This window comes from Sciurus vulgaris (genome assembly GCF_902686455.1).
Source record: "Sciurus vulgaris genome assembly, chromosome: 6".
Lineage (NCBI taxonomy): Eukaryota > Metazoa > Chordata > Mammalia > Rodentia > Sciuridae > Sciurus > Sciurus vulgaris.
The window spans coordinates 58,309,535-58,328,810 of NC_136466.1; the positions used below are offsets into that span (position 1 = coordinate 58,309,535).

General features: G+C 33.2%; 1 protein-coding gene across 2 annotated transcripts in view; it reads left to right on the forward strand.

Moving 5' to 3' along the window:
• The window catches only part of SLC12A2 (solute carrier family 12 member 2), a 102,223-nt gene extending 83,403 nt beyond the window's left edge, over positions 1 to 18,820 (forward strand). The window contains exons 20-27 of one of the 2 annotated variants that reach the window (XM_079143448.1): positions 1,232 to 1,357; positions 3,687 to 3,734; positions 5,138 to 5,260; positions 10,733 to 10,844; positions 12,560 to 12,646; positions 13,843 to 13,978; positions 14,248 to 14,315; positions 15,972 to 18,820. In XM_079143448.1, coding sequence (XP_078999574.1) covers positions 1,232 to 1,357; positions 3,687 to 3,734; positions 5,138 to 5,260; positions 10,733 to 10,844; positions 12,560 to 12,646; positions 13,843 to 13,978; positions 14,248 to 14,315; positions 15,972 to 16,107 — 836 coding nt within the window. In that variant the 3' untranslated portion in view covers positions 16,108 to 18,820. The remainder of the gene's footprint in view (positions 1 to 1,231; positions 1,358 to 3,686; positions 3,735 to 5,137; positions 5,261 to 10,732; positions 10,845 to 12,559; positions 12,647 to 13,842; positions 13,979 to 14,247; positions 14,316 to 15,971) is intronic. The other variant, XM_079143449.1, reaches the window with a different exon arrangement.
• Positions 18,821 to 19,276: the final 456 nt, after the last annotated feature.

Genomic DNA, 19,276 nt, shown 5'->3' on the forward strand with positions numbered 1-19,276 from the left:
TTTCCTTTCACTGGGAAATATCACAGTTTGGTTATTAACTTACATAGTTCTATAATTTGCTGAGGTTTGAATGGGATCAAAAGGTTTTTCAAAGTATTTTTCATGGATTTATACTTTTTAACATTTTTTTTGAGAACTTGATTCATCATTGAGATTTGCACATAGGAATATGATTTGGAATAGGAATTAAGAGCACAGGTGTTGAAACCAAACAGATTTCTTTTTTGTTTTGTTGTTTTTTTAATTAATTTTTATTGTAAACAAATGAGATACATCTTGTTTCTCTGTACAAGAAGTAGAGGCATACCATTTGTGTAATCATATATTTACCTAAGGTAATAGTTTTTGATTCATTCATTCTGTTATTTTTTTTCTTCCCCCCCATCCCTTCCACCCCTCTTAGCCCTCTATAGCGTCCCTCCTTCCTCCATTCTTGCCCCCTTCCCACCTCCTGTATGTGTCATCATCCGCTTATCAGTGGAGATCATTCGTTCTTTGGTTTTTTGAGATTGGCTTATCTCACTTAGCATGATATTCTCCAACTGCATCCATTTGCCTGCAAATGCCATAATTTTATTATTCTTTATGGCTGAGTAATATTCCAACAAACAGATTTCTTAATCCCAACCTTTTCCCTTAGTTTTGTGGTCTGGGCAAGTTTGCTGAATTCCAGATCTCTTTTCCTTGTCTGTTAGAACAGAGTTACCCTACAGGGGTATCATAAAGATTAAAGAAGAGATAAGGCCTGTGAGCTCCTGGCATAGCACTGGTCAGTGGACTCCATAGTTCTGTTGTTGCTTTTCTTCATTCATACAAATAAGTGATGAGGATTATGGGCAGATTATCAATCTCATATTTGAATGATGAATTTTTAAAAATATTTGTAACATTGAGAATAGGTTTTGTTTCCCATACTATATATCGTTCTTTTTTCTTCTAGGTTGTACTGTTATGTGAATTTCACTCATTACTTGTTCTCTAGCACCTAATTGAGATACCTTAGCCATGTGGTTGAGCTTCTGTATTTAAGTGAATAGTCAAAATAAATTTATGTGAATAATGAAACAGATTATCACATAAAACATTACCACATGTTTACATAAGAAATCATAATAAATTTGCTGTTCCATAATTAACATTGCTGTAAAATATCATTTAATTATTAAACCCTGATGCCTTCTTGACCTGTTAAAATATTTTAGATACTATTTAAATACTTTCATGTCTGCAGAAGAATTATTATCATCTCAAGAGAAATCTCCTGGCACCAAGGATGTGGTACTAAATGTGGAATATAGTAAAAAATCGGATTTAGATACTTCCAAAACATCTGGTGAAAAATCTGTTTCACATAAAGGTAATTTGCACTCAAACAAGAAAATGTATTAATGGTAATGTTTCAATTTGGGGGGAAGTGATTTTTGTTATATACTATAAAACAGCCTGTTCTCAAACTTGCCACCATTCATTTGTAATTAGATAAAATTTATGACTTTCAAAAATGGCTGTAGAATGACTAGTTTTTTTGAGGTATTAAAGAGGATCATAGAACAAAAACTATGCCAATGAATTATTTACTAACATGGTCTTGTGTGTTTTCATTTATATTTGCTTTAAATTAATCATTTTAATTTGAAGCATAGGTTAAATATGACCTTTGAAGGAGCATGGTAATTTTAGAATAACAGAGAAGACTTTCAGAAAATTTTATCTACAAGCCCATATGTCTCATTTGGGAGAAGGGACAAGGGATGACTTCCAAATCTTACTCTCCCACCCTCACTCTCCTACCTCTCTTCAGACTAGTATCTCCATCTGTCCTATTCCTAGCTGATAAAAGAAAAAGAAAAATCTCCACTGTAAATCATCTAAACATAGCATACTTTTGATTTCTATAAAATGATTACCTTTTCTGAAATTGAAACATTAGAAACATTGTGTTTATGCAGTTTATCTCTTCTAGATTACTTTAGAAGTATTAGTGTTGCTTTTGAATCCGTTCTTATGTACCTTGTTTACTTAGAGGAGCAGTAGTTGAAAGTGTAGTCAACACCCATTTTCCCTTTCAGTTCTTTGCTGGTTTGATTATAATTTTCTATTTTGCCTCAACACTCCATGAATTGATTCTGTGATAACTGTTCTTTTGCTCCTACATTTATTTTAATTTATGGTGTACATTCTTTAATTTCTTCCTCCTTTTATTTTTGTTGTTGTTCATCTCTCTTGCCTAAAATAGATCCTTTCTCTCCAGAGTCTTTTAATCTGTGTTATCCATGCATTAGTTTATTAATGTGAGTTAGTCTTATGAAATCATTATTTTTGTAGACTAGGAAACTGGGTCATTACATCTCTACTCTTCTTTTTTTGTTAAAACCTACATGCTTTGGTTAAATAATTTTAAATGTCAAGATTTTCTTGACATTTCTGAGCTCTTGTAAGTGAATACAGAATATCCATAGTTATGATTTTTTAATTATCAAATGTAGATACTATTAAATATCTACTTTATAAGAACAATATTTAATACTATAAAATTAAATGTAATAATTGGTTCATTCTATAATATGCATAAAGATAGCATTCAGATACAATATTAGCTTTATTTTGTGTTTGCTTTTTATTTGGTCAAGTCTCAGAATCAGCAAACTACTGAGAAGTTTATACAATGTAAAAAGTCTTAAGAGTTGGAAACATTCTGGTGTAATTATTGTATAGTCACAGCATTTGGTGATGTCTGTTTTGATTATTGAGGCATACAGTGTGCAAGGAGACAAAAAGAACACCCTTTTAATGCTTGCTTTGTACCAAACCCTGAGCTCATTGCATCAGTACTTGCAATATAACAACCTTAAGAGGTAGGTACTCCTAACTCTACAAATGATGAAACCTAAGAGTTAGATAATCAGCTCAAACTCACACAGCTAGGAAAGAAGTAGAGGTAATACTAGAATCCTGAATGTCTAACTCAAGAGGCCATTGCAGTATACTCTTATTTGTCCAGTTACAAAATTTTACGAGCCTTAAACAAATAATATAAGTTTACACTTAGAAGAGACATGGGTTTAGGAAAACTAAACCCTTGGGGGAAAAAACTGATGAATACTTAAATATAAATGAATGAATACATGCACATATACATGCATTTATATGTAAATTTATTTGAATAAACCATTTTGTATAACTTGGTATTTATATAAAGCAAAAGACCCCTGTCATTGCTCAAATTTCTTAACATTTCAAATAGTGATTAACTTTTACATACACCAATTATCTACTAAGTAGTTCTAAAATTGTCTTTTAGTCATTTGCACAGTAGGTGCGGTGGCATATTTAATATGTTATCTGCAAAATTAATTTTGTAATGTCTTATTTTCTACTCTACAATCTTTAGTTTTATATCTTCTCAATTGATTGCAAGTGCAAAAGCTTAAAAATTCTGAAGTTTTTTTACATAAATTTATTGGAATAAAATTTCAAGGTTAGTGTTAATTATTTACCCTATAGGGTCTAAAATATGTTGGCATTTTAAAAACCTGAACATTAGTGTAGAAAATATTAATCTTCAGTCTTGATCACTTTTCATGGACTGTTGCTTCATGCTATTTTGTTTAAAATGTGCTCTATTTACATTTTATTAATATAAAAGCAATTAACTTAATATTTTGTGTTTTTTAAACATAATCTAGATGAGGAAGAGGATGGCAAGACTCCAACTCAACCACTGTTGAAAAAAGGCAGGCATTTCTCATCATTTTATTTTAATCCCTTTTTTCATACTATTAACTCTTTAACTCTAACCTTATTATTTTCTTTTTTTTTTCCATGTTAAGTTTTATTTCCATGGTGAGATACCTATTAAAAACAGATTAGAAGTTATTGGTCCAACTAAAGAATTAAATCTTTCTGGGACAAAGTGAAATATTTCAAATAAATTCTTATTGCTATAAGAATTTAGATCATTATAGCATTTCTAAAATACTCGAACATGAAAAGTTAGTGTTTTTTTTTTTTTTATTTAAACTGCATGGTTTAGATGATATGTAGGGACACTGAAATGGTATTGCTTGCATTCTTTACCATCAGTTGTACCCAACCAAGTCCTAAATTTTGATACTAATGTATTTTTCATTTCAAAAATTATAATATTTCTCACAGTCGTGCTGCGTTTGGGAGATACAGTCATGTCAACATACATGAATTTTATGAGGAGGAGATAGAGGTGAGAGTTATGGAGCAGTGTGGTTTGGTAGCCATATTTCATCATGCAGAATCATTTGTCATGTTTGCATACATCATGGCAGCATGAAAAGTGAGTGAGAGACATTTTTCAGAAGTGATCAGATTTCCTCTTGTGGATTTCTGCTTTTAAAATTTTAGTATAGGAGTTTCATAATAGCCATTTCCTTGTTCACTGAGCCAATGCTAATTTATTATTTTTTTTTAATTCCTGAAAAAAAATGGGAACTACTTTTGATTTCTTGCCCTATAAACCTATTGCAAATGGTTGCCCTTCCAAGGAGTTCCCACCTCTTTTTGTGTTCAGAGAAAGATATGGTGGTCCTTAGAATTGTGCATCACATATTGAGAATACAAAAGATTATAGATCAGGGATTTTCCTTAGGCTAAGATTTCATTCTGATAATTGAAAGATTGTTACCTGTATGTCTTCAACTCCCCTCTGTCATTTGTTGCAGACAGTTTTTTATTTTAAAATTGTTTTGAGCTTTAAATTATTCAGTTACCAGATTACAGAAGAAATATTTTCACAGAACAGATGTAAACAGGTATAAACTTGATTTGTCCAGTTAGCCTGTAATAGTTTTCCGGGGGGTCCAGGGGGAAATCTAGCACTCAAGTATATTTTGATTGGTACCTATGATTCTCTTACATTCATCAGAATGCTTCAAAATATTAGAAATTAGACAAGGAAAGTTGAATGAGTTTATTATAAGGAATTATTTATTCATAGCCATTCTTAAGTATATTTAAATTATAATCAACTAATAGAAATGCCATATATATGCCCTATCTGCATTATTTGATTATAAAAAAGGAAGTTATAGGAATTCAGCTAAAAGAACTAACAATATTTACTTCCCTTACACCTTTTTTTTTTTTTTTAACCTTAATTTTTTAGAATCCAAAGGCCCTGTTGCACCTTTAAATGTGGCTGACCAAAAACTTCTTGAAGCTAGTACACAGTTTCAGAAAAAACAAGGAAAGAATACTATTGATGTCTGGTGGCTTTTCGATGATGGAGGTAAGATCATTAATATATTTTATAAATATTTAAAATTTACTGAAGATCCAAAAATAGTGCCAAGAAATGGCATGCAGTTTTAACCCATTCAAGTTTTGCCAACATTCTCACACAACGAACCGATTAATTTCAGAATCGGGCATTAGTTGTCTTGTCTCTTCATTGTCCTTCAGTGTAGAAGTGCTCAGTACCTCCCTGAGCCTCATGACCATAACATTTATTTTAATATTGGGCCATTTTGTATAATGCCACTCGTTTGGAATGATATTTGATGTTTCACCAAAATTAGTCCCAAGTTATATGTTAGCAGAAATATCACAGATTTGACACTTTGTTCTTTAGGCTACATCTTCTCAGGTGGCATATGATAATGATTTATCCCACCGTTGGTGGAGTTAACTTTAGAGTGTTTTCCACCAGGTTTATCCACTGAAAAGTTGCCCCCTGCTTTATAATTACCGATGTTGGGGGATTACTTTGAGGCTATGTAGCCTTTATCAATATTTTTAGCTATCACTGATTTTTCTGCCTAAAGTTATTGTTATTTTTGTTGTGATTGCCAAATGACAATTTTCCAATCACGTATTTCTTCCTCATTTATTAGTTGGCATTTTACTTTACTTTAAGGATGAGTTTTCCTTTTTTTTTTTTTAATTTCTATTAGTGTAGGCTCATTGGTTCTTATTTTACTCAGCAGATATAATTTATTATTTCCATATTTATCCAGCAAAAATTATAGGCTAACTTTTGTGCCATTTGCCTGCCCCAAACATTTGTGGAATCACTTTCTGACATAAGATAATGTTTCAGGTTCAATATTGTAGTTTTGTATTTTCCCTATACTAGCCACAGATGGGACCTTTTATCCAAGGATCCCTGGTTTCTTGGAGTGGAAACTAGTATTTTAAATACATAAGGGCATTAGATACTTGTGGCTATGAGGGTGTCACTGCTCCCAGGCCCTCTCAGTGGACAGAGGTGGAAGTATATATATTTTGTGTGTGTATATTTTTGTATGTATAGGTAGAAATTGAAAACCAAGTCCAGTCCAGCTTCTCCCTCATTTCTCATTTCACTGTGAATCCTGGTTCCCATTAGGATTAGGAATATATTCACTCCTCAGTCCTTCTGAATGTGACCAATTTTCTGACTGCCAAGCTACTGTCCCATTTTATTCCTGCCTCTAAGAACTATCAGTACTGGGCCTCCCTTCTTGCTCAGGCCTGCCTAATGGCTTTTTGACTGAATTATCAAAAAAGAACAGAGAACGAAAAATAAGCCAAATGACTGGGAATACAAATCATTTCTCAATAATAACCCTGAACGTTAATGGCCTAAACTCATCAATCAAAAGACATAGACTGGCAGAATGGATTAAAAAGAAAGACCCAACAATATGCTGCCTGCAAGAGACTCATCTCATAGAAAAAGACATCCACAGACTAACGGTGAAAGGATGGGAAAAAACCTACCACGCACATGGACCCAGTAAAAAAGCGGGGGTTTCCATCCTTATATCAGATAAAGTGGACTTCAAGCCAAAGTTAGTCAGAAGGGATGAAGAAGGACATTTCATACTGCTTAAGGGAACCATAAATCAGGAAGACATAACGATAGTAAATATTTATGTCCCAAACAATGGTGCATCCTGTATATCAAACAAATCCTTCTCAATTTCAAGAATCACATAGACCACAACACAATAATTCTGGGCGACTTTAACGCACCGCTGTCACCACTAGATAGATCTTCCAAACAAAATCTAACCAAAGAAACCATAGAACTCAATAACACAATCAATAACCTAGACTTAATAGACATATGTAGAATATTCCATCCATCAATGAGCAGATACACTTTTTTCTCAGCAGCACATAGAACCTTCTCGCAAATAGACCATATGTTGTGCCACAAAGCAGCCCTTAGAAAATGCAAAAAAATAGAGATACTGCCTTGTGTGCTATCAGATCATAATGGACTGAGAGTAGAAATCAATGACAAAGTAAAAAAAGGAAATTACTCCAACACTTGGAGACTAAATAATATGCTATTGAATGAAACATGGATAACAAAAAACATCAGGGAGGAGATTAAAAAATTCTTAGAGGTCAATGAGAATGATGATACAACATATCAAAATCTCTGGGACACTATGAAAGCAGTACTAAGAAGAAAATTCATTGCATGGAGTGCATTCCAGAAAAGAATGAAAAGTCAACAATTAAATGACCTAACATTACAGCTCAAAGCCCTAGAAAAAGAAGAACAGAATAACAGCAAAAGTAGTAGAACACAGGAAATAATTAAAATCAGAGCTGAAATCAAAGAAATTGAAACAAAAGAAACTATTCAAAAAACTGACATAACAAAAAGTTGGTTCTTTGAGAAAGTAAACAAAATAGATAAACCCTTAGCCACACTAACAAAGAGAAGGAGAGAGAAGACTCAAATCACTAAAATACATGATGCAAAAGGAAATATCACAACAGACACCACTGAGATACAGAACATAATGAGAAGCTACTTTGAAAATCTGTATTCCAACAAAATAGAAAGTACCGAAGACTTTGACAAATTTCTAGAGACATATGCTCCTCCCAAACTGAACCAGGAGGACATACACGATTTAAACAGATCAATATCAAGCAATGAAATAGAAGAAGCCATTAAAAATCTACCATCCAAGAAAAGCCCAGGACCAGACGGATTCTCAGCTGAGTTCTACAAGACCTTCAAAGAAGAACTCATTCCAATACTTCTCAAAGTATTCCAGGAAATAGAAAAGGAGGGTACCCTACCGAACTCATTCTATGAAGCTAAGATCACCCTCATACCCAAACCAGGAAAAGACACATCAAGGAAAGAAAATTTTAGATCAATATCCTGGATGAATATAGATGCAAAGAAACTTAACAAAATACTGGCAAACCCTATCCAAAAACATATTAAGAAAATTGTGCACCACCATCAAGTGGGGTTCATCCCTGGAATGCAAGGATGGTTTAACATCCGTAAATCAACGTAATCCATCATGTCAATAGACTTAAGGATAAGAATCATATGGTTATTTCAATTCACGCAGAAAAAGCATTTGACAAAATACAACACCCCTTCATGCTCAAAACACTAGAAAAAATAGGGATAGTAGGAACATACCCCTCAACATTGTAAAGGCTATTTATGCTATGCCCATGGCCAACATCATTCTTATTGGAGAAAAACTGAAACCATTCCCTTTAAAAACGGGAACAAGACAGGGATGTCCTCTTTCACCACTTCTATTCAACATTGTCCTGGAAACTCTAGCCAGAGCAATTAGGCAGACTAAAGAAATTAAAGGGATACGAATAGGAAAAGAGGAACTTAAGCTGTCACTATTTGCTGATGACATGATTCTATATTTAGAGGATCCAAAAACCTCCTCCAGAAAACTTCTAGACCTCATCAATGAATTCAGCAAAAAGCAGGCTATAAAATCAACACGCATAAATCTACAGCATTTTTATATGCAAGCGATGAAACAGCTGAAAGGGAAATGAGGAAAACAACTCCATTTGCAATAGCCTCAAAAAAAATAAAATACCTGGGTATCAAGCTAACCAAAGAGGTAAAAGATCTCTACAATGAAAACTACAAAACACTGAAGAAAGAAATTAAGGAAGACCTTAGAAGATGGAAAGATCTCCCATGTTCTTGGAGAGGAAGAATTAATATTGTCAAAATGGCCATACTACCAAAAGTGCTATACAGATTCAGTGCAATTCCAATTAAAATCCCAATGATGTACCTCACAGAAATAGAGCAAGCAATCATGAAATTCATCTGGAAGAATAAGAAACCCAGAATAGCTAAAGCAATCCTTAGCAGGAAGAATGAAACGGGGTATCGCAATACCAGAACTTCAACTATACTACAAAGCAATAGTAACAAAAACAGCATGGTATTGGGACCAAAATAGACAGATCAATGGTACAGAATAGAGGACACGGACACAAACCCAAATAAATACAATTTTCTCATACTAGACAAAGGTGCCAAAAATATGCAATGGAGAAAAGATAGCCTCTTCAACAAATGGTGCTGGAAAAACTGGAAATTCATATGCAACAGAATGAAACTAAACCCCTATCTCTCACCCTGCACAAAATTGAACTCACAATGGATCAAGGACCTTGAAATCAGACCAGAGACCCTGCATCTTATAGAAGAAAAAGTAGGTCCAAATCTTCACCTTGTTGGCTTAGGATCAGATTTCCTTAACAGGACCCCCATAGCACAAGAAATAAAAGCAAGAATCAACAACTGGGATAGATTCAAACTAAAACGCTTTCTCTCAGCAAAGGAAACTATCAGCAATGCGAAGAGAGAGCCTACAGAGTGGGAGAATATCTTTTCCTCTCATACTTAGATAGAGCACTAATTTCCAGAATATATAAAGAACTCAAAAAACTCTACACTAAGAATACAAATAACCCAATCAACAAATGGGCTAAGGAAATGAATAGACACTTCTCAGAAGAAGATGTACAAGTAATCAACAGATATATGAAAAAATGTTCAACATCTTTAGTAATAAGAGAAATGCAAATCAAAACTACCCTAAGATTCCATCTCACCCCAATTAGAATGGCGATTATCAAGAACACAATCAACAATAGGTATTGGCGAGGATGTGGGGAAAAAGGTACACTCATACATTGCTGGTGGTACTGCAAATTAGTGCAGCCACTCTGGAAAGCAGTGTGGAGATTCCTTAGAAAACTTGGAATGGACCTACCATTTGACCTAGTTATCCCACTCCTCGGCCTATACCCAAAGGACTTAAAATCAGCATACTACAGAGATACAGCCACATCAATGTTCATAGCGGCTCAGTTCACAATAGCCAGACTATGGAACCAACCTAGATGCCCTTCAATTGATGAATGGAGAAAGAAACAGTGGTATATATATACAATGGAATATTACTCAGCTATAAAGAATAATAAAGTTATGGCATTTGCAGGCAAATGGATGAAATTGGAGAATATCATGTTAAGTGAGACAAGCTAATCTCAGAAATCCAAAAGAGGAATGATCTCACTGATAAGCGGATGATGACACTTAATGGGGGGTGGGAGTGGGACAAGAATGGAGGAAGGAAGTACTGTATAGAGGGAAAAGAGAGGTGGGAGGGGTCGGGGAGAAGGAAAAAAATAATGGAATGAATCAAACATCATTACTCTATGTAAATGAATATGCAAATGGTGTGCTGTTACTCCATGTACAAACAGAAACAATATGTATCCCATTTGTTTACAATAAAAATAAATTAAAAAAGAAAGAAAAGAACAGAGGAAGAATTTTGTTTTACATTGAGTTGTAGTAAATAACAGCTCAAAAGACAGTAAATATCCCTTTAGAAACTAAGTTGTATTAACAAGTGTTTGAGAAATTGGCATTTAATAAATGAAGTTATTTTTTATAATTCAGGTTTGACCTTATTGATACCTTATCTTCTGACTACCAAGAAAAAGTGGAAAGACTGTAAGATCAGAGTATTCATTGGTGGAAAAATAAACAGAATAGACCACGACCGAAGAGCGTAAGTTTATTTTAATTTAAAGGGCATTAACCTAATAGTACCTCATTACCACAGTTGGTCGATTTGATGGGATAAAAAATCAGACATTCCAGAACATATCCATTAAATTGCTTTTACACTAAAGCTAACTATTCTAGGTAATTAAAATTTCATTCTCATTAATTTGTTCTTCACATTTAAGTTATAAACAATTTTACTTTGATTTTTCATAGACGTAGATATGTTTTTTAACATTGATATTTTAGAAGGTCTTTATTAAATACTTGCAACAGTAAAGTGTTAAGTAGCTTATTTTTCTTTTCATCAGGGTTGCAAATACACAAAATTTACTTATATGGGATATATTTTATAGACTTCTAGACAATAAATGCAGGATGCCATATCATCTGTCTGCACTGCCACAATTCCGGTTCCGCTTTCACTTCTTCTCTCCTGCACTCTAGTACACTTGTGTTGACCTTTCTTCTATATTTTGCACACCATGTACCAGGTTTATGTGGAAAGCAAAATTTTGACCATCTGACTCCTCTACCCAAAATATTTTAACAATTTCTCCATGAACTATCATAGTATGTATAATTCTGTTGTGTGGCATTCAAGGACCTTGAAAATCTGCCCATTGTTCCTTTTCTGTCCTTATCTCCTGTTCCTCCATATAGGCCCTGTACTTTGAAGTACACCTTTGCCAAACATATTTGATTTCAGGCTTTTACTGCTTTGCTTATTGTCACCTCTACTGTTGTAGCTCTTCACTTGTTTCCACCACCCTTCTTTTAAAATACTCCATTCGTCAAAACTGAGTTCTGTTCTTCAGAATGCAGGGCCCTATTTTTGCCCCCTTTCCCCCACCCCAACTTATTATGCTTTCTTCCTGAATCACTGTACATTTGATACTGCTCATCACTTTCCAGCTTGTATTTATTTTCTTACATTTGAGTTTTGTGGACCCTATAATGTTTACCATATAGTATAATAGTGGGCACTTAGGAAATACCAAAATCCAGTCAACTGTTTCTTCATTTCCAACAGTGAATTATGCAAGAAATGCTATTAATGAATTTATTACTTAAACCTGTAGGTCATCAGTTTTCTAATGTCTCATTTTGATTTTTAAAAATGCTATTTTATTAAACATAAAATCTCATTGAACTGTTCACTAGTTTTTACTTAAATCTATATACTGAACAATGTAATTAGAATAAAATTAGCCATTTAAAAAAAAAAAAACTAGTTGCCATTCAGATTACATCATTAATGTTTTTCTCTGTCTACCTATAATTTGGGTACTAAAAAGAGAATAAGAGAAAGTAAAATAGAAAAACAACAGTAGGCTCTCTACTCAGGCAATTTAAATGTCTTCTTTGGGGATGAATAGTATGAATTAATTCAGATTTGGTGGGGTAGTAGTAGAGATTGAACCCAGAGGTACTGAACCACTGAGCTGCATCCCCAACCATTTTTATTTTTTATTTTGAGAAAGGGTTTTGCTTAGTTGCTGAGTCTGGGCTCAAACTGTGATCCTCCTGCCTCAGCCTCCCAAACCACTGGGATTATAGGTGTGTGCCTCTGCACTGGGCCAGATGAATTTTTCTTTTTAAAAACACTAGATAGACTTCAATAAGTCATCCTGTTCAAATATACATTCAGCCCTATGTATAATAAAAGGACATATATACATCCTTCACATACCTGAATGCTATTCATTTTTATTCTAGGATGGCTACTTTGCTCAGCAAGTTCCGAATAGACTTCTCAGATATCATGGTCCTAGGCGATATCAATACCAAACCAAAGAAAGAAAAGTAAGTTAATGGATAAATTACTCTGTACAAACATCCAATCATTTTATGGATGAACTAGACAAATAATTCAACTTCAACTAATTATTTTCCCTGCTCTTAGTTACATGTGAAGTCAACTGGTAGTTGGCATGCCAGTAGCAGATATTGAAGTAATGTCCTAGAGTTTTCAATTTTCATAGAGTATTTTAATTACTGCTTTACACATGCTTTCTGAAAATTGTTAGTACCACAGAAATTACTCTAGATGGTTTTTTAAATTTCCATTTTTTTCTGCCCACACGTAGCAATTCTGTGCCCTCTTTTCATACCTATTATTTTCCACTGTTTCGCTTTATTGCTAAATAGGAGAATCTAAGGATTTGCCTACAATAGTTGGTTCAAAATTCTTCTTTTAGTACAGAAAATTTCTATTCTTGGGATATTCTCCCTGGAAATGGTATATATAGAGGTTGTTACAATGGATTGTGTTTATTTCATCAGATTATTCTTAGGTAAATGTTGAATAAATGATGAAGCTGTTATAAAGATTTCATCTTTTTTTTTTTTTTTTGCGGTGCTGGGGATTGAACCCAGGGCCTTGTGCTTGCAAGGCCAGCACTCTACCAACTGAGCTATCTCCCCAGCCCAAGATTTCATCTTAATAGAAAATAGCAAGATATATATTGTCAGGTTTTAATCAGGGAGAGATCACTTCCTCTTATAGAATAATATACACCACATTTGATACTGAAAATGTTTCATATATATGGGGCATTAAAATGTCATTCATATTCTTTCACTGTCTTTTGTCCTAATAAGTATCTCTGAATGTAGAAATTCTTACACCCTTTCCTCCCTTCAGAATGTTCTGCTACATTTTGTAAGACTACTTGTATTTATTGGTAGTTGGGAAAGTTTTTGGTGTTTTGAGCAGAGTAGTAAAATAATTTCTTATTAGTCAAGAGAATCATTTTGGCTACTGTGATAGAATTTTACGTTGCAGTGTGGGCACTGGGACAAGGGTAGAAACGGGGATCAGCTTTAGCTGCAATTTTATTATTGTCATTGTAGTTCTAGAGAACAAACTGCTTTCTAAATAAATTGTCAAGATAATATAATTGGGGTATGGAGGGAAGCATAAGAAATAAACACTAACTTCTCAAGTTATAATTTACTATTTATGATCTTTCTGTAATTTAAAATTTGGTTCTCTTAAGTATTGTAGCTTTTGATGAAATGATTGAGCCATACAGACTTCATGAAGATGATAAAGAACAAGACATTGCAGATAAAATGAAAGAAGATGAACCTTGGCGAATAACAGACAATGAGCTTGAGCTTTATAAGACCAAGGTATTCTTTCTCTTCTTTCTTTCTTCATTAATCTTTCATGTGATTTTTTTTAAAAATGCTTAAAACATAAACATAAAAGTCTACATTTTGACATGGGAGAAACCAGTTGTGTAAATTAAATCTTAATAGATTTATATGTGAATAGTGGGAGGCATCAATTTTATTTCTAAACAGGGAACAGATATTTTTGTCACTCCATGGTTCACTTTGGTTTGTTGTTGTTTACTTATTGTTTTGTGAACTATCTAGATTGTCCTGTTTTATTTCAGACATACCGGCAGATTAGGTTAAACGAACTATTAAAGGAACATTCAAGCACAGCTAACATTATTGTCATGTAAGTAATATTTGTATTAAGATTTCCTTGGCTCTTCATTTTATGATAATGTATTTGATTTATTTCTATTATAAGCACTTTTCTATATATTGCTCCTTAATGACATAATAGTTACACAAAGGAAAAACAAACTTTTGAATGTACTTTGTTTTAACTGAGAAGTCAATGAAGTTCAGAGGAGAGACAAAACCTTAATGTTAAGCTTATATGAATCTAAGTAATTCTTTATCATAATGAGAAATTCTGGAATATTTTTTCTTTCAAAATTCCTTAGTTTTGAAAACATTATTGTCTAGCCATTACACATTTGTGGGATAGAATGGCCCCACACTAAAATTCAAACCTGGGCAGCTTCCTCATGAAAATAACCCCATAATGTTACGAGGATTAAAATTGGAATAATGATTCCTCTCCAAACTCACAAGTCTCACACATAAACTTGACATATGGACACATTGTTTTGCATTGAACATAGCTACTAATGCTTACTTTGGCTTCTCGACTGCAATAGGTTAGTGAGATAATACTTGACCCCAAATTTTCTTAGTCCTGGAACCTGGGAAGTAGAGATAAGGAAAACTCATATCTCCCAAAATCATGCCAAATGAAAGGAAGTAGTACCAAAAGATTGTTAGTTTGATTAATAAGAAACACTTATTATTGCCAGGCATGGTGGTGCACGCCTGTAATCCCAGCAGGTTGGGAGGCTGAGGCAGGAGGATTAAGAGTTCAAAGTCAGCCTCAGCAAAAACAATATGCTAAGCAACTCAGTGAGACCCTGTCTCTAAATAAAATACAATATAGGGCTGGGGATGTGGCTTAGTGGTTGAATGCCCTGAGTTCAATCCCCAGTACCAAAAAAACAAATACTTATTATTTCATTAAGTTCAAGTTTTATTGCTGATGAGCAAATACTATATTGGAGGATGCTAAAACATAGAAATTTAGAGAGAAACTGACAGATTAACTGGTCATTACTATACTGTGTATAAATAGAAATTAAAATTCATGATAAAAATATGTAGCATTAATGATATATGAATTTCATTATCTATAAGTAATTTCCATATTCTAAGTTCTGATAGAAACATCCATTTCTCCTAAAATAATTCTCTCCTTATTAAAGAAGGGTAAATTTGAGATTCAAAGACAGTTTTATATAGTAGTAGTAGTTTCTGCAAATCATTATTCCCCATCCTTATGAATACACATTTAAACATCTTTTATTGAAATCTGAAAACATGAGAATAGTAACATGAGAACATAGTTGGTATTCCATATACAGAATTTCCCTGTACTCAGAATTATTCTGAAATTATAGTAATTTCTAGTTACTGGGGTTTTTTTGTGATTGTTACTATTTTGGGTACCAGGATTTGAATCCAGGGGTACTTAACCCCTGAGCCACACCACCAGCCCTTTTTATTTTTTACTTTGAGACAGGGTCTTGCTAAGTTGCTTAGGGACTTGCTAGATTGCTAAGACTGGCCTCAAACTGTAGATCCTCCTGCATCAGACTCCAGAGTCACTGGAAATTACAGTGCGCACCATCACACCCAGCTCTAGTTACTGTTATTATGTTAATGTATGATATTTGTTACATTTTCTTCTCAACTTAAAAGCATCACTCAACATTCTTTTTCTTTTTGATCCTAGGAGTCTCCCAGTTGCTCGCAAAGGTGCTGTGTCTAGCGCCCTTTACATGGCATGGTTAGAATCTCTATCGAAGGACCTCCCACCAATCCTACTAGTTCGTGGGAATCATCAGAGTGTCCTTACCTTCTATTCTTAAGTGTTCTACACAGTGGACTGCCCTCCAGAATGGTACTTCAGTGCCTAGTGAAGTGACTGAAATCTTCAATGACACATTAACATCACAATGGCAAACTGTGACTTTTCTTTCACTATTTCATTAATTTGAAAGCACACAGGAAAGTTGCTCCATTGATAAGTATATGAAGACTTCAGTTATAGTCAGTTCTGTATCTCAATCTTAATGATGATTCTTATTGGACTGAAGTTCATATGAAAGTAAAGTTTTCCCTTGCTACTTGAATAGCAATAAAAGTGTGTTATTTTTTGATTGATGAAAGGAGTACAAAAAGCCTTTAGCCTTGAGGTGCCTTCTGAAATTAACCAAATTTCATCCATATATATCCTCTTTTATAAATTTATAGAATGTCAAACTTTGCCTTTGGATATTATTTTATTTCTAGTCTCTTCCACTTTAAAACAAAATGGACACTGCTTTTCATCTTCCATTGACCAATTAATGTTGAGTACTGTATATTTTCTATTACTTTTGTAAAAGTATCTGTTAGATATTAAATGTGAGAATTAGGGCAGGCTAATAAAAAATGAGAAAAAGTGGGGTTGATAACCAAAAAGTAGACCCCAGCATTGGGTTTATATGAGTATATGTAAATGTAGAGCTAGGGAAAAAAAGGCCCAAAACACCTTGTTTAGTTCCCAGTTGAATGTTGTTTCTATCTTTGTTTTTTGAAACCTTGGGAAAGGTTGAAGATTTACCCAGTAGTTCTATATACCATGATGAAAATTCACGTTATTCTTTAAATAAAAATCCTCAAGATCATTTGTATTTAAGAGAGATCTGTCCTAATTTAAAAATTTCCCTCAAATCTGAGGGGCTTTTAAGAAATGCTAACAGATTTTTCTGGAGGAAATTTAGACACAGCAATGTCATTTAGTAGAATATTTCAATAAACACTATGTGGAATTTTACTATACTGTACCATCCTTTATAAATCATTAAAATAATGTTTCGCCAAATGGTTAAATGGACCACTGGTTTCTTAGTGAAATGTTTTTAGGCTTAATTCATTCGATTGTCAAGTACACTTAGTCTTAATACACTCAGGTTTGAACAGATTATTCTGAACATTGAAATTTAATCCATTCTTAATACTTTAAAACTTTTTGTGTTAAGAAAAACTGCCAGTTTGTGCATTTGAAATGCCTCTTGACATTGTAGTCTACTAGTACAATTTGACAGTGCATATGTACTGTTACTAAAAGCTTTATATATAGTTATTAATGTGAATTTTTTTTCATTTGTTTTTTATTCAAGGAAGGATTTCCTAAAAACATTTCAAGGGATTTATGTCTACATATCTGTATGTGTGTATGTATATGCATACACAGATACATATGTGTATATGTAATGAAATTTATGTTGCTGGTGTTTTGCATTTTAAAGTGATCAATATTCATTATATTAAACTTCTGGTTTTAGTAAACGTGTTAAAAAACAAGTTGACAGATTACAGGTTTCATAAAGATCATTTGAGGGGAATAGTGTAACTTCACACAATTATCATCCAGTTAGAAAGTGGAGAACATTTCATCTAAAGTACTTTTCAGTGGGTTCATTGTCAAGTTTCAATGGTGGAGAATTTATGCAGGTTCTTGTGAATCTTGTTAGAAATCTATAAAATTATTTTCTGTGGTGCAGTATTTTTACTGCTTGAGTGTAGACTAAACAGAAATTGAAGCTCTGATAATTTAAATTCAGAATATTAAGAAAAGGAAGTAATCAATTTTCTAAAAATTATTTCCTACATTATTATAACTCCCAACATTGTTCCATTTATTGCAAGTTTCGCAGTGTTGCAGGAGAGACAGTAGAATTGTCACATTATTCAGTAAATAATATCATGTGTGAACTTTTTAAATGGATAATAGGGCATGGCCTGAGTGCTGCTATTTTGAAATATGCACAGGTACACTTATTTTTTTGTTTTGTTTTGTTTTGTTTTTCCCATTCAGGAAAACAACATTGTGATCTGTACTACAGGAACCAAATGTCATGCATCATACATGTGTGTAAAAAGTTCATAAAATATATCTAAATATGCATAATGTGGGGAGGGTAATATTGTCTGTGAAATAATGTAAGAAGCCTTTCACTTAAAAATTCATTACTTTCACTTAACACTAAACATCAGGTCAAAAATTTTCAAGATTATTGTAGTGCTCTAAAAAATTTCAGCAATTCTTGAGATGCTTGCTAGTGTTAACACTGTTCTACTTTATTTATGCTGAATTTGATTATTTGAATGCCAAATTTTTTTTTTTTTTTAGTCTAATCATTGGTGATAATTACACAGGGGCATTGGAATTAATTATTCCTATAGGTAAGAATGCAATGGGTTTAGAGAGAATGTTGGTGTTAAGCTGATTTATTAACAGTTAATTAAAATCAAATATTTATTTGTTACATTGTTTCCTCTGTATTTTAGGTTTCCTTTTACATCCTTTTTATATTGATTTCTGATATTACATGTTTTTTAAGACTATGGATATAAATAATTTAAAGATTTGAGCTCTGGTGGATGATTATCTACTAAGTTTGAAAATGTAATATTTTGATAACACTGTACTATAACTGTCACACAAATGCTTTTCTAATGTTTTAACCTTGAGTATTGCAGTTGCTGCTTTGTAAAGAGGTTACTGCAATAAAGGAAGTGGATTCATTAAAACTATTTACTGTCTACTCTTGTATTTTACCAGTTTTATAAATCTGTTCCAGCTTTGTGATTTCATCTCATTTAGATAAGCTTTATTTCATTAATGTCTGAATTTTTAAATGGTTTTTACCTTAATGTTTATGCCTTGGAAAAGTGTGTGTTCATTCTCTCTCCTTAAGCCTTTGGAATAATCACTATTGATACTGTGAACTCTATAAGGTACAGTTCATTATGATTTTTCTAAAAATGACTTAGCTTTTCTAATTCTGCTTTATCTTTGGGCTAAATCCCTCATTTATGAATGAGGAAACGAAAAGATTAAAAGGGATTCATAGTCCCTGAATTTAATCTCGTTCTTTTCTTCCTAAGATTTCTTTGCTAAGCTGATTTATAGTTCTGCAAAGCATTTTCCCCTTTTCATTTGAACCCTTCAATAGCTGTTATGTATACAGGACAGTTATTTATCTTACC